The sequence below is a fragment of the Lonchura striata genome, chromosome 4A (assembly GCF_050655825.1).
Source record: "Lonchura striata isolate lonStrDom1 chromosome 4A, ASM5065582v1, whole genome shotgun sequence".
In the NCBI taxonomy this organism is placed as follows: domain Eukaryota; kingdom Metazoa; phylum Chordata; class Aves; order Passeriformes; family Estrildidae; genus Lonchura; species Lonchura striata.
This window is the reverse complement of record NC_140742.1, coordinates 12253765-12278659: the sequence shown is the minus strand read 5'-3', so window position 1 is coordinate 12278659 and position 24895 is coordinate 12253765. Positions and strand designations below refer to the sequence as shown.

The 24895-nt window shown below is 43.0% G+C and overlaps 1 protein-coding gene across 10 annotated transcripts in view; it reads left to right on the top strand.

The window, feature by feature from the left end:
• The window catches only part of PASD1 (PAS domain containing repressor 1), a 109972-nt gene that overhangs the window by 58058 nt on the left and 27019 nt on the right, over window positions 1-24895 (top strand). For 6 of the 10 annotated variants that reach the window (XM_085570895.1, XM_085570891.1, XM_085570900.1 and 3 more), the window contains 2 exons: window positions 22657-22748; window positions 24096-24152. In XM_085570895.1, the coding sequence (XP_085427021.1) occupies window positions 24121-24152 (32 nt within the window). In that variant the 5' untranslated portion in view covers window positions 22657-22748; window positions 24096-24120. The other 4 variants (XM_085570893.1, XM_085570896.1, XM_085570897.1 and 1 more) reach the window with 3 other exon arrangements.

Below are 24895 nucleotides of genomic sequence, written 5' to 3'. Positions count from 1 at the left end.
AAGTTCTGGAAAGGAAAGCTGACAGCCGCCAAATCCTCTGATTTTTTCCTTAAAAAATCCGTGTACCGTACAGACGGGCACAGGACGCAGCGAGGGTGTCCGGGGGGCTGTGGCTGTAGAGGGCAGGCGGGAAGGGGACGGCGGGACCGGGATGCAGGAGCGCGGCGCATCCCGAGCCGGACACCGGCATCCCCGTCCCGCAGCGCCCACGGACCTCCGCGCACGGAGCCGCTCGGGAGTAGCCACGGGCTGAGCGCAGCTGACAGCTGCGGTGGTTTGGGATTGAGGGAAACCCATTTTCAGGAGACTGAAATGGGTCTGATCGCAAGCTTCTTGTTCTGTCTTGAAGTTCGTCGTTCATGGAATGTATTTGACTGAAATAGTGTGGAGAAAAACCTCTGAAATGAGTCTTTTACCCAGAGATAGCATCTAAAATCCAGGTTTGAAAAAGTCATTCTTCCCACCAGGGTTGTTGTGTCATTTGATTTTACAGAATGTTTACATTATAAGTACGGAATTAAGAAGGCTTTGGAAGTCTCTCACATGCTTCAGTCATGGATTTGTGAATGATAACTCCACGCCTCGGTCCTTAGTGGCAGAAATTGTGAAGTGATTGCTCTGGGTAGAAATTGTGAAGTGATTGCACTGGAAGCACAGGTCGCAGCTCAGCCCTGTGTGATTCATCAGCGAGGTGTCGCACGCGGTTTGAAGAGCTGGAGTCCTTTGTGAAGTGCCACAGTCCCCGAAGGCAGGAGGCAGGTCCCTTCTCAGTGGATTTTGGAGAAGTCCAGCACATCGGTCCCTTTTTGGGGACAGAACTGGCACCCAAGTACCAAGTACCAAGTACCCCTGATCCATGGATGAAGTTGTCCCCTTCAGCAGGGGAGTGACTCTGGAAATAATGACCCTGAAATCAAAGCTGTTATAATGCTCCATGCCTTACCTGCCTGGGGAGACTAGGGTTATTTATTAGCTGAAGTTTATTTTGCTGTCTGTAGTGAGAGCTGTGGTGCTGATTTCACTACAGGGATTAGACGTTCTTGTGTATACACGAGAAAATCTTAGGAGTCACTTCCTTCATTTTTGAGCAGAATGCCAGTGCTCCCCTATCCTTATTTTGCTGGATCACTGCTGGCTAATCCCTAGCTCTGGAAATGTGAATTTGGCTTAAAGAGACAGCTAGCTCTTCATGGGTTTGATATGTAGGCTTCACAGTCCTCACAGATCTAACGGATGTTGTTTGAAGCAGCAGACACTTTCAGGAGTACGCAGTGTGCAGCCCTGGTACTGAATGTAGACAATGTGGTGTTTTGGTTGGGAATTTGTGTAATTTTTATAAACTTCTTAGACTGCAATCCCTCACCATAGTTAGTCAGTCAGAAAAATACAATTTGGATTTTGGGTTTTTAGAAATTGTATTTAAAAAAAGAAAAGCAGATCACTCTCCTGTAACGTGCTAATCAGAGTAAGGCAGCGTGTCAGTGGTGCACCAGGGAGGACCAGAACAGCAGCACTCGGGACTCCGGGGCTGATGGAGCCCTGACAAATGCAGCCAGCACTAATGAGGACAGGAAGCTCCAGAGAAAGCCAAAAGTTGAAATTTGTGTGGAATGGAGGCATTTGTATCTCTTGGGCTAAACATGTGTAGTAGCAAATCCTTAGAATTTTTCTGGAAGAGGTAATAGGAAAAATGAAAATGGCTTTAGGAGTGGTTGCATGCTGCTCACTTATCCTGATTGTTCCAAGCTGTGGGTTACAGTTACTTGATTTAGAGGAAAAAGTAAAATTGGTTTGAAATGTGTTTATAAACTGCAAGCTTCAGTAAGATATGTGATAGTTCCTGGGTTTTAGCTACTGAGACTATATCTGTATTAAATTATTTTTCTAGTTTAACACATACATCAAGTACACAAAAATAGCTCAGAGTTAAAGATTAAAATTAGCAAATGAGTAGTTCATAATTAAAGTCTCATGATAGAGGAAGTGGCATTACATTGCAGAGATACTGATGTCAAATCCAACTTCATTAGTAGGTATCAAAATATTGGTAGGATGTCTTTACAGTTCGGAACTAGGGCTTATCTATGCACAGAAGTTGCTTTATTTTGTCCTAAATTACTCAACTTCCCAAGATTCACATGTAATGGTACAAGGTTTTTAATGCCAGCATAGATCATTCTTTCAAGACTGGAGAAATAAGCTATGTGCCTATATCAGAATAATTGAATTTGGGCTTGTACTGGAACAGTTACAGATCCTAGTGAAATAATATGATTTAAACAGAACAGTAAAACTTACAAAAACCAAAATAGTATGAACCAGTGCTTTCTGGTATTATTGAAATGTTAGACCTCTCCATCACTTCATTTACAAATCTCTGTCAGGGAAGTCAGGCAGGTACAGCAGCTGAATTTATTTGTTAGGACCTGGATGATACCCTTCTCCTGAGTGACTCCTGGCTCAGCTGAGGCCGTGCTCTGCTGCAGTAGCAGCTCCGTGCCACCACTCTGGCCCTGGTGATCGTAACTCCACCAGCTCTGTCCCATCCTCAGCTCAGGCTGGGGCCATTCTGGTTTTTTGCCTTCTTCCCTGCTGCTGTGGTGTGGCCAAAAGTATATATGGCCTATATGCCCTGTGGCCCATAAGCTGAAGGAGCAATGTCCCTGTAGAAAAGTCCTGCACGGCTCTAATTACTGTTCCCCCAATCTCACTTAAGCCCAGATTTAAGGGAGGCTGAGGTGGTGGCAGGCCCAAACAAAAGCTCTGTGCACAGCTGGGCTTGCTGACTGCACATCTGCCCAGCCTCAGAGTCACCAGATTCAGTCAAACCACAAAGGTGTGTGCAATTAATGAGAGACTTTGACCTATTTTGTATTCCTTTATTGTCTTTGGCCTTACCTACATGGGGAAATTACACCAATTTAGTTGAAGTCTGTTTTTAAAGTGATTTGATTAACCTGGTGTGACCTTGTATAAGGACATTCTTATTTTGGTTCAAATGAGCTTATTTGGGTTCAACCAAAACCTGCACTTAGTCAATTTGCACAGAACCGAAATTAGACATGCCTAAACTGGAAGGGGAACTGATGTCTCTAAATAATGACACAACTTTCTCATGAAAGCAGAACCTTCTGTAGAATCTGGAACAGAGTGTAATTACTGACAAATCTGCAGGCAAGTGAAAGCTATTCATAGCAAAGATTTCAAAAAAACCCAGGGAAAACAGGCAAAACTTAAATATCTTGGTGAGATAAATGAAGAGGTGCCAATAATCCCAGTCCTGGAATACTGAAAGCAGTGGCATGAGGCTTGCATAGTTTGCAGTAAGGCTCTCCCATGGCTCTTCAGATGCAGAAGAGGGCAAACATTTGTGTCCTTTATGGGGAGTCCCTAGAGAGTCAGAAAACAAAAAAGCAATGCAGGAAATGTTAGGCCAGCTGGTTTGAAAACAACAGTACCCAGCATCTCATGACGTATTTTGTAGGAAAGAATAATATAATTAGGCATGGAAATAATGAGGAAGCAGGCTAAATTACAACAAGATTTTATCAAAGATGGATTGTGCTAGACTAATCTAACATCCTTCTCGTATAACAGATTATTTAGATGGGGTAGGGTAGGAATGTAATTTATCTAAAGCCAGGTATGTGATACCATGCCCCACGGGATGTTATGGCTTAAAATGAAGATGGTGGTTCAAGACAAGAATTGAAAGGTAGAAAAGAACCTGGCCAAAGAGAAGATACAACCATTGCATGCAAATAAAGTTCTCTGAATGGAAAGAGGTGTTCAGAGAAAGTCATTGGGATGGAGGGAGGTTGGTGGTGCTGCTCCCTTGGGACCAGGCTTGGGCCTGTTGAATGGATCCACTCTGACCTGTGTGCAGGGTGTGGGTGTGTGCCCAGGAGCTGTGTGGGATGACAAAAACTTGGAAGGAATTGTCAGTACAGAGGAGGATCTGATTATCACATGACAGGCATTTAGATGACTTTGTTGATTGGGAGTGATAGACATAAAATGGCATTTAATAGTGCTGAGTGCAAAGTAAAGTCATAGGCATGGAGACCAGTAACAAGAATTTCCAGTGTGAAATAGGAGCCCACCAGTTGTCCATGACAGAAGGGGGAGATGTGGCTGCACTGCCTGCTCAAAAGATACCTGGGAGCAAGCACTGAGATGCAGCTGGAAGGGGACCACTGACATCCTTGGATGCCAAAGGAAAATACCGCGAGAAATTCAGGGAAATGTGATAACGATCATTGTACAGATCATCATACAGGATATCAAATACAAGGGCTCCACGATGTTTTTGGAGTGGTTTACTGATGTTTTGAATAGTTCTAGACATCCTTGCCAAGAAAACATGAAATTACAGCGGTAGGAGGGCTAGAGATGTGGTTACACAAACAGACCATCTGTTGTACAAGGTGAGGTTAAAGAGCATCATCTCTTTAGCTCTGGCCAGGTGAACCACTGAAGGGACAGGCTACATTGGGGTATTTTTCACACAATTGGCACTGTACAGCAAAAGGGCAGGAAAAAATAAGCTAAAAGATAGCATCTGCACTAGGTCAAATTTTCTAAATTGGTCATGAATAAATTTGGGTGGGGAATCAGAAGAAAGCTTGTATCTACCCAAGGACTGAAGTTGCATAAGAGTCTTTCAATTAGGGTAGTTTTGAGATAGATCTTGATAATCTTATGAAAGAGGTTATACAATTAAATTAGAGAGTTCCTGGAAATAGGAAATTACATTTGCAGAGTTAGTTCTTTGCTCTGCAGTGTAGTCATATTTTTAATGTATGCTTGAAAGGAGAATGGATCTTGTTTGTTTACACTTTTAACCCCATATATCAAGTCTTGTGCTGTTTTCTTGGGAGATGAGGCAAGAAATATTATTCTCTGTTGTTGCAGATTTGAATCTTTTTTCTCTCACATCTGAGTTCCTCTCAACACTAGACATTGAAAATGTACAATACAGATTCCTTGTAGCATTAGACAGGGACAATGACGTTCAGATTTTTCTGGCATGCTCGCTGGTTCAACCTGTTCATCAGATTTTGGGCCAGAGATATTTTTCATCAGACTGTGTTGCCAATAACTGTATTTTACTTCATGGTGTATTTTCTGGGATCTGTTGCTGGTGTAAATGAACTCTGTGTGGCTCCACGGGCTTGCAATACTGGCAGTGATCTTCAGCTGCCCTTTGCTGTGTCACTGAACAGTTTAATCTTACATGCTTCTTATGTGAATCATAAGTTTATTGTATGATGTGAGGATGTGTTCTTGGGCTTCTGGTGCGTCTTGGCAGGTTGAAGAGATGTTGTTGTTTTCCAGCATTGTTTTCCAAGACTGTAGTGCTGGGTTGGGGTTCCCTTTTAACCTGACATTCCTGAAGTAAGTTGGGAACCTAGACTTAGTATCAGCTCTGCTCTGGTGCTGATCAGAGCAAAATTCTCTAAATCATGCAGGATAAAATCTAGAAGAAAGAAGTGACTGCTGACTATTAGTGATGAATTAGTAATTTTAAAAACACAGTGTGGTTAAAGTTGAATGCATGATGTCCGTCTTATTACAAGAAAGAGAGAAGGAAGTAGATAAGACAGAAATGAAGCAGGCAAGGAAGAAGGAGAACAGCTCAGCTTAGCCTGCAGCAGAGATCGCCTACCTGCCAATCTGCCTGTAAAGGAAAATTGAAATATTGAAAAACGTCAGTGCTGATGAGGGTAACATTGAGATGGTAGAAGAGGAAGTGTGTTAACCAAACTCCATGGAGCTGTTGAAATGCATTGAATCATCTGACTGACTTGTATTCTTAGGCAAACACAATTATACAATTGATTAATTTCTCGACATTCCTTTAGTGCACAACGCTATGGTAACCGAGAGGCTCGCTAAACACTGCTGAGGAGAGCACTGCAAAACATCTTTGTTTGGGGAGAAGGAGGGAGGCAGGGCCAGACCCCAGAGCTCTGGCTTTGGGGACTGATGCACACACACAAACACACACACACTAACACCCCACCTGTGCAGTGGAACTGGGCTCCTGCTGCAGGTGGTGGAAGGTGACGTCGGGTGGTTTGTGGGCTGCACGGTGTTCTGGGGATCATCAGAGAGGGGGCCCTGGCCAGCAGCTGCCTTCAACACCTTTGCTACCTGATCTTTGCAGAGCTGACAGCCTGGGGCCACTGTGCCACCCTCCTGCTGGATCCCTGGTGTGACAGCAGGCAGGGACAGCAAAGGATTTGGTCTTTGCTGCGCCACTCCCCCATGGCACGCAGGGCTTTGCCACCCTGCACATCACCTTCCATCTGCTTCTGGGACCTCAGTTCTTCAGGGCTGCTCTGCAGGGGCCTGTTGTGTGAAACAGAAATGTGTTTTCAGTTTTACACTGAGTTCCCAGGTTTTGGCTGGTGCTGTGTGCTACCAGCACTTGAACCTGCACTGTTCTCTGTGCCCTGGCTCCGGGCAGAGGCTTCACCCCTCTTTATGCAGCAGCAGCATCACAGCTCAGCACAGACCTGCAGTGGGACTCTGTCTCCCCGTGACTGTGGAATATTCTGAGTTGGAAGGATCATCGAGGTGTTCCCCCTCACCTATAAGTAAATGTGAGGTGCTTTGTTGAGTATCAGTTATAGGCAGATTGACTGATTGACTAATAGATAAATGCAAAGATATTTGTAGGTGTGTTTATTTTGTTTACAAAGTGCCCAAGCCTAGGCGAGATTTTCAAGTGTGTAGCAATGGCAGGAATCATATCTATAAAAATGCTAATCTCCTCTCTTGCTTCATCTGTTCAGCCCACAAACACATGCATACACACATGCTTAAAAGAAATTAATAAGGTTTGTTGGTTCTTTTCTGGGCTCAGCCTACTTAATCTTGGTTTAATGCAGAGCACAGTGTGATGCATTGCTTTCGGACAATAAAGTTTTGATCATAAACAACATACTAAGTAAAGCATTTTCTGGAGTAATTAATGAGCAATAGATGAGCTGATAAGAGCTCCCATTGCTGATAGGTATTTTGCATAGATATGGCAGCATTATAGAAGATTTCCAAGCCAATGCAGAAACTTTATCTGAAAGGGATGAGATGAACCCTGGCCCTGATGAAGACAGAGGCTGAACTTCCACCAGCTTCTTTGTGGGGGACACTTTGGGAGTATCAACTGAAGAGATAAACAGGAGTCAGCCCTTGCTTTTCGGCTGTTCAAAGCTCTGCTGCACAAACTGCAAATAGGTGTTTATGTACACAGGAGGATGATGTGTGTTTGGTCCACTGTTGGCTTGCCACAGTAAAAGCAGCAATTAGGGAGGCTCTAGTAGCTGGGGAGGGTTACACCCCTTGCTGAGGAAGTTTGACCATAAACCTGTTTGTCCTGTCTCTGAGTGCAATGTACACTGGCTCAATTTACAGTAACTTAAAAACATTTGCTCTGATCAAACTGCTTCAAATCAAATTTTATTAAGTGTTGTATTAAGTGTGTGTGTTAAATGACTCATATGAGACAAAAAGGTGGGACTTGGGTTGACTCCACTACTGATGTATATATTAAAGATGAGTTTTCATAGTTTGCCTTTACTTCTTGAATAATTCTAATAGCTTCCTTTTGAGGCACAGCAGGAAGTATTAATAAAACAAACTCTTTGTGCTAATCTTAACACCTACATTTTCTGTTTAATTTTGCTAATGCAGAAGGCTGAGCCTTCTCATTAGTGGAGACAATGTGTCAACATAGGAAAAGTGAGTTAATGTATTTTCTTTCCGTCATAACTCTGGGGTTAACCTCCCACCCACAGCAGTGATGTGGAGCTGTGTAATTGCACAGGGAGCTTATGCTGGCCCTTGAGTGCCAGTCCTGGGACAGACAATTCTTGTTGCTCGTTCTGCTGCAGCATGGACTTCTGAGAAAGCATTTTCTTACCTGAGCCATCTTCACATCTCATGGCACTTGGCCTTTCAACAGCAAGACCTCCTGTGTCTGTGTCTCCCTGGGACTGGAGCTGAAGTCCATTATTTGAGGAAGGTTGTACAACTCAGGAAGCCTTACTGAAAATTATTTTGCATGGGAAAATTGTCTGCAATTCTATTTTTCAACTTTCTGGAAATAATTCAGAGGATGGAAGGAGATGCTCCCATAAGAAGGTTGTTAGAAGGAAAGTGTATATGATTCTGCAATAGTCCTGGTGTATTGTCTGGAAAGGGCAAAAATCCACTGCCTAAAATGGGAGAAGAATTATTGCAAAAAATTGACTAATATTGCCACTAAGCCATTTGTAAACCTGAAATGGGGCTGAGTCAGAATAGTGTCTTATCCAGGGCACATGTTTTAAATCTGGAGCTGAATTCCTTATATTGGATATATTCATAGTTAAAAGGGCAAATGGAGCTTGAAGTGTTAGAATGATGAGTTTGTTGGTAGTACACTGTTGTGACTAGAGCAGAATTTCTGTTTTCACTTGGGGGATGAAATAAAAGACTAATGCCAAAAAGAACAACTTCTGTGTTGTGATTTTTTTTTTTTTGAAGGAAAGCATGTGAATATTAATAAATGATCCAGCTGGGATAGCATCTTTCTTTAAAATTGTCCTTAGAGATAGTGTATTATATTAACAAACATGAATTTAGTTGTACAGTAAGTAAAATTGTATAAATATAAATCATCAACTTATTTCAAAAATTGCAGTGCTGAGGAAATTTTTCTGGGATTTTCTAATATAGTTTGGTTTGAATTGTTTGAATAAGAAGATATATTGGTGAATAAATCAGATAATGGGCTGCTTTACATAGAAGGCATAATGCCTATTTATGATGTATAGAAGTCCTAAGAGAGATGAATTGCCAGTTTAATCTTCTTTGGACTGTGTTTGAAATCTACTTTTGCAGCATTTCTGACTGCTTTAGAGATTACTCTTCAGACACTTACATAGACTTCATTTCTATTTGAATTACAGCTCTACAAGGTCACTGGCAGGCTAATGTTCATTTATTTCATTTGGTATTAGTCCCTTGACCTCGAGGTAATGCTTGATAAGTGTTGCCAAAAGTTTTCTTCTGGCCTGGTTGCTCTTGTCAGAGTTTAGGAAGCCCAGTTACCACCCTTACCAGAAGGAGCTATGGAGGCCAGCTCTTCTGTCATTGGAGTCTTTGGCACAATGTGGCTGAGCTTTGCAGCTGACCTGAGAGGGATGAAGATTTCTCCCTTGCTCTTGCAGAAATAAGGAACATCCTGAGATAAATACTTCTTTTTCCTACTGTTTTTAGTAACTTCTTTTGATAAATTTCCTGTGGAAAAGAGGATTGCTGGATGAATTAGATTAATTAAACTTTAGATTTCTCTGTCTAATGGTATGGTGGCATTGACTCTTTACCCATGAAACAGCTTTTATTTTAGAAAAAATTTGGAATTACTTTTTGTCTTTCCTGACATGAACATCATGCTTTGTGAGGGTATAATGTCAGTCAGCTTTATTAGCAGCTGATTTTTCTCACAACCTTGCAGCAGCTTCCCTCAAAGGGCCCTGATGAGCAAACACTGGTGAAAGGATGACATGCAATACTGGAGAGTGGAGGAGCAGGATTGCTACTCTGCATAAAGGAAGCAAGCATCTGGAAAGTATTGAAAATTTCTGACAGGGATAAGAGGATAATTCTCAAGGTAATTCTGCATCAAGCTCTACTTCAGCTTCTGTGTTTTGCCAGGCTTCCTAAGCCCTGGGTCGCAGGGTTAGAGAAAACCCTGGGCTGATTGTGTCATCCTTCAACTGCAGATGCAGCAGAGCTTCCACCACCAGACCCAGAGAGTCTTTTATCACCCTTCTATTGAGGATGATGGCTTCTAAAACATTAAAATTCATGTCAGGTCTAGATAGGGATCAGCAGAGGCTTAAATCATTGTCAGGAACAGATGTGAGACACCTAATCAGTTATTTCCTAAAGAAAATGAGTTTGATTGCATGAATAGTTGTAAATATTTCATTCAGCAGTTCAGCTACTACAGCAATGGTAAACAAGCTTCTGAAGCTGAAGAGAAGCATTTTGTGGCACTGTACTTGATTTCTTATTCATTTTAACTTCAGTGTAGAAGAAATAAGTTTAGGTACTTTGGATTACATTTTGTGACAGCACTGATCATAACCAGGGGCTCACTTTGAAGGCAGCCAGAGAGAATCATTGAAAGATTTGGGTTGGAAAGGACCTTAAAGATCATCTGATTCCACCCCCTCTGCCATGGGCAGGGGCACCTTCCACCAGATCTGGTTCCTCAGGGCCACACCCAACCTGGCCTTGAACACTTCCAGGGATGGGTATCTGGGTATCCACAGCTTCTCTGGGCAAACTGTGCCAGGGCTTCACCACCCTCACCGTGAAGAATTCCCTCCTAATATCTAAAAGAAATCTAATCTCATTTGGTTTAAAACCATTTCCCCTTGTCCTATAAATATCTGCCTATGCAAAAAGTATCTCTACTCTTTTTATTAGCTCCCTTTATTCTTTGAATCCCAGAGTGAGGTCTCCCCAGAGGCATCTCTTCTCCAGGCTGAAGAACCCCAGCTGTCTCAGCCTGTCTCCATAGCAGAGGTGTCCCAGCCCTCTCATCATTTTCGTGGCCCCTCCTCTGGACTTCCTGCAGCATGTCCACATCTTTCTTGTGCTGAAGAACCCAGAGCTGGATGCAGAACTCCAGGTGGACTCTGAGGAGGGCACAGTAGAGGGGGAGAAGCACAGTCCTTAACATCCCTAACCCTGATAGGCATGGTCAGCTCAGTCCCAGTTTACAGGGTGGAGTGCTTGTCCTCAGGATGAGCACAAAGCTGGAGATTCTGCCACTGGGAGATGTTCATGGCACCAGAGTAACTTCTGGCTTTGAGAGGAGGATGACAGCCTGAGCCTCAGCTTTGCACTGCCCAGTTGGTGGCAAGCTGTGGTGGTGAGCACAGCCCTTGTGTGGTGGCTGTGGCAGGATTAGGTGCTCTGAGCCCCTTTGGGCAGTGGCTGCCTTTTATCTCTGCTGGCTCTTTGGAGCACTTGTTCTACATGGGCAATAATTAAGGACACGGTTTAATTTCTGGTTTGTTTTGCACTTCTCACTTGTTAAAACCAAATTAAATTGGAAGAAACTTTGACATTAAATCAGGGTAGGTGTAATAACAGTTTCAAAGTAGATAAGAGTTTCACTACTGATTTTTTGCAGCAAGGCTGCTGAGAGGAAGGAAAGGAAGAAGGAAGTTAGCTTTTCTCTCTGCCTAATTGAATGTTTTCCCTGTTTGAGTTTCAGTTAAACTACTGTGTAGTTTGCTTTTGATTTTAGCAGATGTGCACGTAAGCAGTGCACTGAGGAAGGAGGCTGGGAGTACAGATGATGTTTACCTCTCAAACGTGGTGTGGAATTCTGAGGAAACTGGGACTGCCAGCTAAAGGTCATGGGCATATTTAACTTCTGCTGCTGGCTTCATGCTCCTGTATAGATATTGGTCAGGAATCTTGCTGATCTTGGTCTTCTGTAGTCAGATTATCACAGAAATAATCTCCATGTGCTTTTTATGCATGTACATTACAGTGTGATTCCTTTCATCAGCTGATTTTAATGTGGATTTTCTCAGCCAGCCTAATTTTGTTCTGTTAAATACAGTAACAAACATTATTAGTATACGGTTACACAATTTAAGGTGCTTTGGTCAGGAAAGCCCTAGGTAAAATCCTCATGTTTACCCTAATTCTGGAAAACACAAATATATCCTGCTTCTTTCACCCAAGATTTACATAGACGGTTAAAAATAGAGACATGTGCCAGCAGACCTGGCTGAATGGAGGGCCAAGCTCTAAATGCTATTTTCACTCTGTCCCAGGTGAAATATGTTCTCACAGTGCCCTTTTCAGCTGGGCTAGTCTCTACTTGAAAACCAGGGCCAGAGGTGTTGAACAGTCAGATTCACCATCTTTGTCAGTCACATTCATACAGCCAGGATTGCTCAGCAGGACGGCAGCGTCCACTGCTACTGCCATTAACTTACTGAAGTAGAGGAGAGTTATCCTTTGAGAGAGAGGGACCCACATATTTCATTTGGTGGTCATGCTGGAGTGTTGATTTTGACTAATACTAGGAAGATTCTTAGTACTGGACTAGATGTGAAATAAATAATATTTTTAAATATTATTTGTGCTCGCACAATTGTAATAACCCATAGATGGGATTTAGATGTCCAGAAAAACACATATGTCCTTAAAATGAAGGATGCCCATCCTTGAGGAGCATGACCTGCATCCTCCCTCTGCCCTGAGGAGGGGATTTTGTGAGAAATCCCCCTGTCCATGCTGCAGGGGGGACAAGGGACCCTGCACCTTGCACCATGGTCAGAGCTGCTGAAGAGGCCAGAGCCTCTTGAGGGCATGGCAGTAGAAATGTTGCTGTTTGATCCATTCCCCTTCCCCTGACCTTTGTCTTTAATCAAATCTTTTTTACATTAACATTATCTGGGAGGGACACATCTTCTCTGGTTATTAATAGTTTAAAAAAAAAAAATTCCAAGAAAATCCCCAAAGTGAATTGGACATTCAGCCATGCTGAGTCATATTTTGTTATTATGACTGATTATCCAGCCAGCCATGCAAATAAACTGTAAGGAGAAAAAAAAGGATGTGTGTGAATAGCTTATCTATGACAGAATGAGGCCTTGGGTCTTTGTGCATAATATGTGTAACAATAATGACCTAGTATGAAAGTGTTCCAGTGACTGACATATTTGCAGTCTAAAAAAGAAAAGAAAGTAATGAGAGAGAGATCTGTGGATGTTTATCTTCTCTTTTCTTCTTCCTGAAGGAAAGTTTTACTTTACTCATTATATTTCTAGTGCATGTCCATGGTACCATGCTGGATGATGAATATGATTGCAGTTAATTGTTTAAATATTCCTTTAATCCCGAAGCTTTCAAAACAAATATCCATCTTTTAAGAAGCTAGTTGAGAAGTGATGTGGGCAAGATAATGCAAAAGAGAATATTGAATGTGAAGTTAAAAGTGCCTCAGAGAAGAGAAAGAGAAGTGTGTGCGGGTGTTTTAAAAAAAGGAGAAAATATCCCAGTTATATTATTATCAAGATCAGTTATATTATTAGCAATACCAGAATAAGCAGCAACAATTCTTCTTGAAAAAAACTTGTAAAGTTCAATAGTTTATCCTTGGTGTACCAGAGAAGGAATTACAGTTGGGCCAACATACTTTCTGTTGCATAAGTCTTCTAGTGTTACTTAATGCAAATACTACAAATGAGTACAACTTTGTCCAAAATACTTTTGCTGACTATATTTATCATCTGTCTTCTTTATAGTAAACAAGAAGAGACATCTGTGGAGAAGGTCTGGTAGCCACAGAAAATATTTTGCATCATAGTCTCTAAGTGGTGCCATTATGAGCTATTCTCAGCTCAGAGAGCCGTTCTCTAGGGCAGCTGAAACACAGATGGATATTTGGTGTTTGTGCCCCTTTGTGACCATGCTATATATTTGTAATGCAGGGAGTGAAACACTGGATGGAAAGTGCCACTTCAAGACACCTGTGAGTGATTTTGGGAACTGTGAGTAACGTAGTAGCTTTTCTCACAATAATGCTCAAGTCTAGTCCTTAATCATGCACTTGAAACAAGTGGGCTCAGGCCTTATGAAAGGTGTTTACTTACTCAGCTCTAAGGCACAGGCCAAGAAATAACTTGATGGGATTAGCCGAGTTTGAACAGGAGCAGCAGCAAATAGAATCAAATGAGTGTGAATGGTGTTGCTGTGCTCTGTATTAGAAAAATACCTGCCAGCTGCCATTGCAGAGAATAATCCTGCAAGATGCTGACACCTCCGGTCCGCATTGCCCAGGGGAACTGGACCAGGGCGCTTCAGGCGTGCAGCTCCCATTACTCACCTTAGATGAACAATGTTTTTTCTCTGAAATCCTACTTTTCCCTGTTATATAAAGGCTGGCACTTCTCTGCCTCCTCCTTCTTGAAAGGCTCTTGATGCTTACAGGGACTGAGTGCACTGCTGGTTATTCTCAGCCACAAGATTGCAGAGATGGCAGTGGTCAGGTCAGTGGGGCATGAACGTAGCTCAGCTGGAGCGCAGATGTGAGCAGATCATTTAAGGAAAGCAGCTGAAATTCTTGAAGCCAAATGAGGATAAGACAAAATTTGAAATCCTAAGAGCTTTGTTTAAATGCCTTTTGACTTAGGTGCAGATTATACCTGGAATACTCCAGAATTAAACACACCAAGAGGGTAAGGAAGTTTCTTGTGCTTGAACTTGAATGCATGAGGCCAAAGATGGAAAATGAGGTCAGTTAGCTCAGCTGCAGTGAATCCTTTGATATTCATTTAATGGATAAGTAGATATAACTGAGCTTGCAGGGAAGACTTTGAATTTTAACTAGTAAAGCTCTTTATCATTTTCTCACAGGTCTTTTACATAAACTGGACATTGGGAAGCCTTTCTTTAAGGAGAGGGTGGTCAGAAACTGAAATAGGCTTCCTGGAGAGGAATTGTCGAGTTTCCAAGCCTGACAGCATTTAGGAGGCGTTTGGACAATGCCCATAATACCACACTAACTTTTGGTCAACCCTGGTCGGGCAGGTGGACTAGCTGGTCATTGTAGGTCCCTTCCAACTGAAATATTCTGGTTTATTCTATTCTGCCGAGCAGCTAAACTGTACAGACAGGTAGTGCTGTTCCACTTCTGCTGCAATACCACATAAGTCTCCTCAACTTGTTCCCTCCTTTCTTCTGCCCCTGAACCAGAGGTGAGAAGTGGTCTGATTCTGGGAGATCCATTGTTTTTGCAGTGTTTGGTTTGAGATACTGGCCAAAATTGAAAAGTTGATCTCTGGATAAGGAACTGGATTCTTCTCTGATATAGGGACTCTTTCAGTCTGGTTCAGACCTATCTCTAATCCTTTTGTTGTAGTATTTCCTTTTATTGAATCGCTTCCTTATGTATTGAGTTCCAGAAATTCCAGGTTGGTGATACACATGGGAAACAGATTGCAACAGAGAGCAGATTTAATTACTCAGGTCTAGAATTACTGAGGCAGAACATTTTTTCTTCATGTTGTTTGAAAAGGGAGAAGAATCTTCCCTTTTTTATTTATAGGAAGAAGTTTGAGATCAAATGACTCTGAGCTGCCCTTTCATTGGTCATTCAGTGATCACTTGAGAAAAAAATAATGACCTGGGGTTTTTCCCCCCTTCTTCATTTGAAAATCAGGTCTTACCAGTGCTGGGTGTTTAGGGGAGTTCTAAGACTGTAGTCTTAGATGCTTCAGGAAGCTTATTTTAGGAGGCAGGACTTGACTGAATGCCAGTAGACAGAGTTAATCATCAGGACATCTGGATTCACTTCTTAACTCTGCTGCATGACCTTGGGTCAATGATTTAGGTCAAGATTTTCCAAAATGTTCAGTATTTGTAGGTGCTTATGCTGGATTTCAGCATTACTGAAAATTAGACTGTTTCATTCACTGTTTCAAATTCAGATTCCCAAAACTGGGACACTTGTAAAAAGGAGACAGAAGTAAAATGTGTGCTGCTGTTTCTCATTTGTACAACAAGGATGGATAACTTTGTTTGTAGAGTGTGCTGAGATTTCCTGAGGTAAAAGCATTAGACAGGAGAAAGGATGGCAGCAGCTGCTTGCAAAGAGTCAGAAAAGTAGACATTGTTCAGTAGAAATCAAAGGATGTTGAACAAGAACCAAACTTCCAAGAGTTCACCAGCTGAAGGGCTCCCCAGACTTTGCAGAAGTGCAGAACTGAGGGGGCCAAAGGCTGCTGGCTGTCTGCAGGCTGACTGTGCAGCACCAGCCCATCCAGCTGCCTTCCCACCCATTCCAGCAGCAGCAGAGGAGCACCTGAATTGCCCTTCCTTGCAAGGGGGACCCAGAGACTTAGGGCTGATGGCAGTCAGGGTGATGCAGGTGTGGCAAGCTGTGTGCTTCTCACAGTCTGGTTTGTGTCACACACAGTCAGTCTGAGCATGCCAGAGAGGGGCAGCTCTTTTGTGCAGGTGTGGAGCAGTTCTGCTAAACATCTGCTCAGACAGTGGAAGAGCCCTGGTAGCATCAAGCTCCTCTCCTGAACAGGGCTGGGAGCTGCTAGGCTCTTCCTGCTTTCAGAGATGGGGAGTGCATCACTTCATGGCTGCATCCTGACTCCTGTAGACTGTGGCTGCTGTCAGGCTTTGAAATGAGCTGAAGCACACTTGTAGAGCCATGGCCATGGGGTAATGCTTGTAGACAGAAGACACTTTTGAAAGAAAATCCTCCAGCCCACAAATAGCTCCTACCAGTTGCTGGTCTTGCAGGCTGGGAGTAGATGCATCATGAAGCCAAGTCATACTCAGTGGTGTTGCCCCACTGCAGCACAGCACTTCTGCAGTGTGGTCCTGAAACCACCTAGGACTCACTTCTGACCCAATTGAAGGCCTCTGCTTTTACTGTGCAGAGCAAGCAGCCCCTCAGGCCTTTTTGCAATATGAGTCAACCTCCAGCACAAGCAAACACAAAGCACAAGTGCTCATCTCCTTATCTGTACCATCCTCGAGCATCTGAAATGTATTTTATATACAAGATAGAGAAAGGCAAAGAAGAAACAACACAAAAAATGTATTTTTTGAAGAGAAAAAGAGAACAGCTAAGGACATGAATGCTATTATTGCCTCTTTCAATGAACTGGTAGCTGCTGGGAGTGTTCTCTTATTCAGAAAAGTAGAGGAGAAGGTATTTAGTTTAATTAGATCACTGATTTTCTTTACTATCTAATGATTGCATTTATTCTGTGGACAGGGAGAGCTCAAAGGCATAAAGGTAGGCTGTTTAATGACACACAGATTTCATGTAGCTCTCTGCTTAGGATGAGTTTGACCCGTAGTAAATAGAAGAGGAATTACAAGAGGGATTTCAGGGTGATGCATCCAAACAGGCAGCTTTGACATGTTTGTCCTCCTACCTACCTTGTTGCCAAAACAAAATCCAAAACTGCAAAAGGACCCAAGGACCTCAGTGAATGCCACCAGTGCAGTTGCTGAGCTGTGTCCTCTTGGTGGGAGTAATGCACAGCACCTGGCAGGAGCTGATCCCTGCTCCAGCTGGCGCTCCCTGGAAATGGAGCAGGAGGGGTCAGGGTGCCCAGCACAGCTCTGCAGGCAGCTCTGCAGGAGATAACACTCAGAGCACACAGAGCAGAGTGCTGGCTTCTTTCACAGCTGACCTTTGCTAGTTGGCTCTGATAGTGTTAATACTCCTCTGAATGAAACCCTGAAACGAGCCAGAATTTCGACACTGGGTTGCTGATCAGATGGTGTAATTGTTTTAAGCTGGAGAATCAATAGCTTTGGGAGGAATTTTTTTAGCTTGTTAAGTCACTGTTTTCATTGCTGAATTTTATTGGGTTAACCTTCCCACACCCCCCACTCCTCTGTGATTTGCCAGAAAAGTGAATATGATGGGAGTGACCTGAGGCAGGAGTAAGGGCTCTCTGCTCACCTCCCCTCCCATGCTCCCAGCAGCAATGGTTACTTGACTCCCAAGAGCACTGCAGGACTCATCCTGACTGCCACCACTGCTTCCCTGGGTAGAAATTGCACTCGTTATTTTTTTTGCAAATTGCGCTGAAGTAAAATATGTGTTTATGCACTCACCCCCACACACATGCATTTGCATCATTTGGATCAGCTAGAAACAGAGATTTAAGAGCTGGAAGTTTTGGAGAATATTCTGTTCAAAAGACTTTTGACCATTCACTTTAAATATTCCTCCTTTCTCTTTAGCTCTGTGTACCTTTCCTGGAAGTAGTTCCCTGAAAATACATAATCTCAACTGCTGCTGAAGGATTGACTGTGAGCAACTACCTTTGTTCTCATCCCGTGTGAGGGAGAGTCCTGTTATTATTTGAGGATTATTTGTGTCTTTGTCTGAGTCAGGTGTGGTAAAGAATTGTTTATAGGTTGGATATCAGCATTTCATATCACAAGACACATTTATTTACCTTTCCTGTAGTAACTGAATAGCAACAAATGAACACAGGTATACATCCAAGACTGCAGAAGAAATATTATTTTGCTTGTGCTAAAAGTACAGTTTTGTATTTCTTAGGGTTGTGAATCAGCATTCTGCTTTTTGCCATGTTTTGGGAATTTTAAGGGGCCATTAGACAAATTGGTAGAATTAATTAGATGCATGTTCTTCTTGTTACAGAAACCCCAGAGACATTTTGAATAATATTCTACAATGTTGCATCTTTACCCTGCAAGGTTCAGCAATTTGCTAGAACAGAGCAAACTTGGACAGCTATTTTCTCCAGGATCTGACAAAAATCCTAGAGAACAAAATGTTCCAGTTATCTTTTCTTTTCAAGTATCTGTTAGTTTTTAATCCTTTTCTGCCTTTCGTTTTGCAGAAGCACCATAAATTGGTTAAAAACAAAACAAAAACCAAAACAAAAACAAAACACAAAAAATCCAACACACCACCATTGTTCCTGCCTGCATGTTTCATTTCACTTTTGTGCTGAATCACAGTGTTCCATTACAGCCTTTTCTATGGTATAATTGTTCTGTAAAATCCATTTTCTTTGGACACTTTTTAGCTTCTGTCTGGAGTTGCTATAATAAATATAGTCATAAATCTGTCACAGGTAACAAGCTAAATTTAGAGCTCAATAAACCAGGGGAGAGTATGCTGTAGATAAGTGTTTTGGGATGCAACAGGTACAATAGTAGCACAAAAAGTCCACTTATGGCAAGTTAACAAAGGGGAAACCCAGAACATTTGGTTCTCTCCCCCAGCGACCACCATCAGCCACGTTCTAGCAAACAAAGATGTGTGAAAGTCCAAGTAGAGTCATGGTAGCCCCAAAGAGATGCAGAGTGTGTGGCTGCTGTGGGTGGTGTGCTCTGCTGGACCCCTTCCCATGGATGCTTGTGTAAAGCTTGGAGCTCTGCCACTGACCTGAGGGAGATCCCAGTTCCTCCAAAGAGGGTCTGAAACTGGGACTGGGAGCTGCCAGGCAGGGCAGGACCCAGTGCTCCTGGGGCTGGACACAGCTTGATTCCTCAGGTGGTGTGTCCATAGAGGGAAGCTGTCAGTCCTGTGTGCCTCAGACCTGGGCAAGCCAAGTTCCCAACATGAGATGCCTGGGTACTTGTCAAAACTGAGATCACTGTACATTCCTTCTCTTTCCAGAAGAAGAAAGTGAAGAACATAGAGAAGAAATAGCAATGGAAAGATCAAGGCAGGTCATATAAGGAACAAGATGGAGAGAAACCATATTCAAAAGAGATCCAATTCTCTGAATGGTGATCCAATAAGTGAGGGAAGGGCAGAAAAGAGTGAAGAACAGAAGGCAAGGCATGGCAAGGAAAGGAGAGGATGAAATAGAGGCAGAAAAAATTTAGCAAGCAGATCAAATAACACAGATATGCAACTCCTTTGCCACACCTGGTTTAGGTCTCTGTGTTTCTGTGTTTCTCACAGCAGTGGTGAGGCCGTGCCCTGTGGGTGCTGTGGCAGATGGGGATGCCAGAGCAGTGCTGAGCTGCTGCTGCTGCTCTTGCCCACTTCTGTGACACTGGGGCAAACATCTGTCTGTGTGACAGGAGGGTGGCTGGCAGCATGGGGTGAGTGGCACAGCCAGGCTGTGCCTTCAGGGCTGCTGGGCATCAGCAGAGATGCTGATCCTTCCTGTGCTGAACAGCCACAGGGACCCAGCCACACTGCTTGGGTTTTCAAATGCCATCTACATAAGCATCTTAGAGTTGAACCAGCACTTTAGTGAAGAGGTTAAATTCTGCCTTTTAAAAATGAAATCAGCTGTTTTGCTGCCAACCACAGTTGTGCCCTCCTGTTGCCTCAAGAATAATGAAACATTGGTGTACTGACGTGTAAAACATATTGCTGGAGAATGTGTTATCTCTCTTATTTGTGACTGCATTGTGCCACGAAGTGCTGTATCTTGTAATTAAGGGCTCTCTGGTGAGTTTATTGCATGCAAAGTCTGTGAAAATTATTAGCACAGCACATTTCCATAATTAAAGTGTTTCCTATGGTATAGATTTGAAGACTCCCTAACTGCTGTATGAGTTAATGCAAAATTCTTTAATGAGAAATTCTATGGAAACTCAAATAAAAGCAGAACAAAGTTTCTATGCATAGAGAATGTTTTTCATTAGACCAGTTGTTATAGCTGGAAAAAGCAATCAAATCATCTGGATTCAGGGACACTTTTAGGTGAAAGCTTTATTCATTGCTGATGACAAAGAAATGGGCAGCATCTCTCACAGAAATATCTCTGCCTTGCCACGCGTGTCATAACCAAATAACTAAAATTTAACCTATAATGAAACATTCATAGGAACTGCTGGTTTCAGGACACAAATCTGACTGTTCCATTAAGAATTATCCTAAGGTAATGTTAATATTTTGATGGCTTGTAGCAAGTCAATAAATAAACATTTTCTTTACTCACAGGTTTGCAGTTTTAGATAGCTCCTGAAGTCAGAGAGTTCTGCTGTTTTCTCTCCCTCTGCCATTCTCTCTTCAGTAAAAAATGTGCCAGAATATAGCAGATAGCACGGAATAATGCTTTAACTATTAGTTGTTGACTGCAAAGTCCATTTGTCTTGTGAAGGCTGTCATTTGGCTACATTACACTTTCTGTAACCCTAGAAACAACTTCAAAAGCTGTGATATTTGAAAAGTCTGATGTATAATGTACCCTTAGAATGCTATGAGTGGTTTTTGAGACTCCCTGTACAAAGGAAGGAAAAAATAATTTCCCCTGAAAGAGGGCATTAAGCAGTGATGGATGTGCATTGCTTTGTGAGAAACCTGATCCTCACCTGTTGTAGGGGGTGAGAAACAATGCCAGGAGCACTGACAAGTTTCCTCTTTACCTGCCCGCAGAGTTCTGGAATTGCTCTCTTAAAGCGTTACAGAAGGGGATTTTCAGGAGGCAATAAATAAATTTTGATCCCTCTGGTTAATGCAGTTAAGGTCAAAGAGATTCTATCTGGATCTATTTAAAATACTCTTAACCTGCAGACATACTGCTGTCAGTAGTGCTAAGTGTCTTAGCTGGCTGAGGAATGTATACAATCCTTATGAAACTATTCTTAAGTATTCTGGTTACTATATTTAGCTCTGTCTTACAACAAGACAAAAAGCACTTAGCTAAATGCAGCCCTGAAGTGCTTAATCCAGTTAAGATTATTTTGTCCTTAGGTGTCTTCTGCTAAAACTTTTTCTTGCTCACCGTCCTGCTGCATCATGAAAAAGCTGCTCTATGTGGTTGGGCCTGTGAATTCTTTATGGCTTTTATTCTGTGAGCTCTTCCAAGTCTGGTGTTGGCTGAGGGCTTTGCTCACATTCATTAGGAAGCCTCATTCCTCTGTCCCTGACATGATAGCTCCTCCTGGAGACTGGAGAATCCAGACTTCATTTCCCAGTTGAGGCTCAGAGAGCATTAGCTGTATTGTTGACTCTTGGTGACCAAACAGCTTCCCTCCACTTGCTGCTATTCCAGCTGGATGGGAGGCCAACCATTCTAATGAGGCAGGAAACCCACCAGGCTTCCTGGGAGCTTTCAGTTGTTAGACAACCTGTGGGCAAAGTTTCCATAAAATACAGTTTCTATAAAATAATGCTTTTCACTCCAGACTTGGGAAAAACCCTTTTCTTTAGCTGAATTTTTGCATGGTCAAGTCTGCACACAAAGAACGTTCCCTGATAATTTTTGATTGATCTTTCTGTGTATCCACAAGCATTTTTTCATAATTTAACCCATTGCTTTAAAAATACTTTTCTTTATATCTGTGTATTTTTGAACTTATGCTCAGTCACCAAATCCTCTGTAGGAGACATTCTTCTAGAGAAGAAACAACTGAGTGATTTGGACAGAACAGCAGTGAGGGATGAGCAGCAGGGACAGGAGCCTCAGCTCTGCAGGGTAACACATAAGGTCACACACTCCTTTTGAACTGAGTAAAGCATGTCTGGGGTAGCACCACTGTGAGAACAGACACAGCAGATCCCCTGAGCTGAAGTTTGCTATGCAGGAGCTGTTTCCAGTTGTAGCTTCACTGAGAGTGTCAGGAGTTATATGATATTTTCCCAAGATTTTGCGTGTCCCATCAGTAGCAAGTATTAAGGGGAAGACTTGAATCCATTCACAGGTGGGTGGTTGTGGCTTGTGCTGACTTTGCTGATCATGCTTGTCTTGAAGGAGGCTTTGGTTGCAACATTTGATAGATGAGGCACAGGTCATACTTCTGGTTTTCACAGCACACCAGGTAAATTGTCATACTTTGGAAGAACTCCAGTTGATCCTCAGTGGCTCCAAGCCAGTAGGGCCACTCTGCCACCCTGCTGGGTCACACAGCTTTTTGGACATGGGAGGTCACACTGGCCTTCCCAGGCTGCTTCTGTGGCAGTAGGTTGTGCCACAGAGCCAGAAGCCCAAGAACTTGGTCCAACTCCCATCTCTTTGCTGAGCTTTCATCAGTCATACCTGAGCATGGTTCTAACTTGTGATAGCAGACTTTTCTCAGCTTGAGGTGATTGCAGCTGTCTAGGCTAAGTCTTACCTGCAACTGTGTTCTAACTGGACTTGCTTTTCCTTCCAGGATTAATTTTTCTCCATCTCTATTTACATGGTGATAAGAAGCACTAATCCCACTCTGTCAGTCTGGACTGATGAATCTGAGGAATAGAACAGGTAATTTCTAATTTGGCTTGTAGCTTTTAGTGACTCAGGCAGTGAGAACCACTCCCTCTCTATGGAATGCATTCATAACAAGAGAATTCATACAGTATCTTCTGCCCAGGTCATCTGCAGGGAGGGAGATCCTTGCCCTGGAGCAGGGAAGGAAGGATAAAATTTTGTAGCTGTTGCTATGAGCAGCATTCCTGACTTCCTGACAGTTGTGGGTGGTTCTGTTTTGTGTTATTTTTATAGCTACCGAGTTGTTTGAACTTGGAGTAGTGTCTAAACAGAGAAAAATTTTTGGATGTACCTATTGAAAAATGCCCCTTGAGTTCTGGGCAGCATGGGGCGTTTTGCAGGGAAAGTGCTCAGTGGAGGTGGGGAGCAGATTGGTTCTGGTGGTGGGGATGGGTGTGGTTTCCTCTTTGGAGGTGTCTGAAGGGGTGCAATCCAGCAGAGCTGACCTGGGCAATGTGGTGTGGAGTGACAGCAGCTGCCTCAGCTGCACCTCCCTGGCTCTCTGTCCCTCAGACTCAGCCCTGAGTCACAGAAAGCAAGTCACCAGCAAAAAAGTTGCCCTTGTGTTGAATTTTCCATCATTCAATGGGGTTTGAGAGTCCTGTGTCCTTACTGGGAGTTGTTGCCAACTCTTCTCCTTCCCTGGTTAGTGGCAGGTGAGGATATTTTAAACTGAAGCCTTGGGTATGAATCCTAGGACGCAGCTCAGGTGATGTGGGAGAAGCCCAGCAGCACAAGCAGCTGGATGCAATTGGCTGCAGGATGCTCTGGATGAACCTGTCCATCATCTCATCTCTTAGATATCCTGCTAGCAGGCTGCTGCTGCCTAATGCAAATCCTTTAGGGGATTAGCACAGTTTCTTTCTCCTGTGTCTTTCCACTGGAAATCTCAGATATGTTTCAATCAAGGCAGGCAGTGATTGAAATCAGCCTGTGTGGTTTCCCAGAACAGGACCAGCAGACACCAGGTCAGATTTCTCTCTCTTTTGCTCTTGCATTTGCCAGGAAGATACTGATTCCTGTGCAGAGATGGGTGCTTCAGCAGGATTCCCCATCCTGGCTCAGAGGGCAGGACAAAGGCAGGCTGAGGGGCTGCTAGATTTTAGACTTTCCTTTTAAAGTCCTTGTAGATGGATGTTTGGGCACGTGGCAGCAGTCTCACTTCTCATGCCTTGGTAGCTGACTGAACAAGCAAGGAAAGACATACCAAAAGGGGAATCTGGGAATGGGAAGATTGAAACATCCTAGTCTTTGGGTATAAACCACTACACTCCATGTTTGGACATTCTTAGCAAGATCAGGGAATATGTCTCAGTAAGTATTTCTGTGTTTTCCTTGCAGAGCCCTGTGTTGTGTAAGCGAACTGATGGATGAAGATGAGAAGGACAGGGCAAAGAGGTATGACAGGATGCACTCCTGGAGGAGAACTGTAAATGTTGTGTTATCCAGTGCTTGACAATGAACTTGACCCCACTGATGTCAGAGGCAAAGCTCCCACACAGTTTACAGGCTGTGTGTAGCTGACCACAAGCAGCATAATTTAAGTCACCATTCAGGCTTCTCACAGAGTTTGGCCACCCCTACAATGGGTTATCTGGCTGAGTGGTCCTTAAATTACACTGCTGTGCCCTCAGGATCTTGTGCTATCCCATTGTCCCATTGCTATTTATTGTCTTGAAGTAGGATTCCTGACCTGTGATTTTATTGGCATCAAGCAGTTCTGCCCACCTGGGGTAGAGTTCCCTTAGCTTTAGCACAGGCCTGACTTAATCTCCTGCCAGAGAAGCACTTGGCTCAGTTCTGTTTAGTCATTGTGCACTAGTGCCAAAACAGAGATGGCTGTGAACTTGAGTGCTGGATCTGGAAACATCCAAATGCCAACCTGAATATGAATGGAAATGCTTTCTGCATACCACCCTCAGTCTAGATCACAGGAAGCATGTATCATCATGAATATACTTGTAAAGCAAATTAATTACTACTGGAAGAGGTTGTATGAAAAGTGTTATCTCAGATATGAGCATGGGAAAGAACACTTTGGAAGAAACTAAATGGATTTACTCTCTCCTTTATTGTTTTTAATGGAGGGGAAAAGCCTAATAAATATTCTTGATTTGTGAACTGAAAACTAGTTGTAGTTC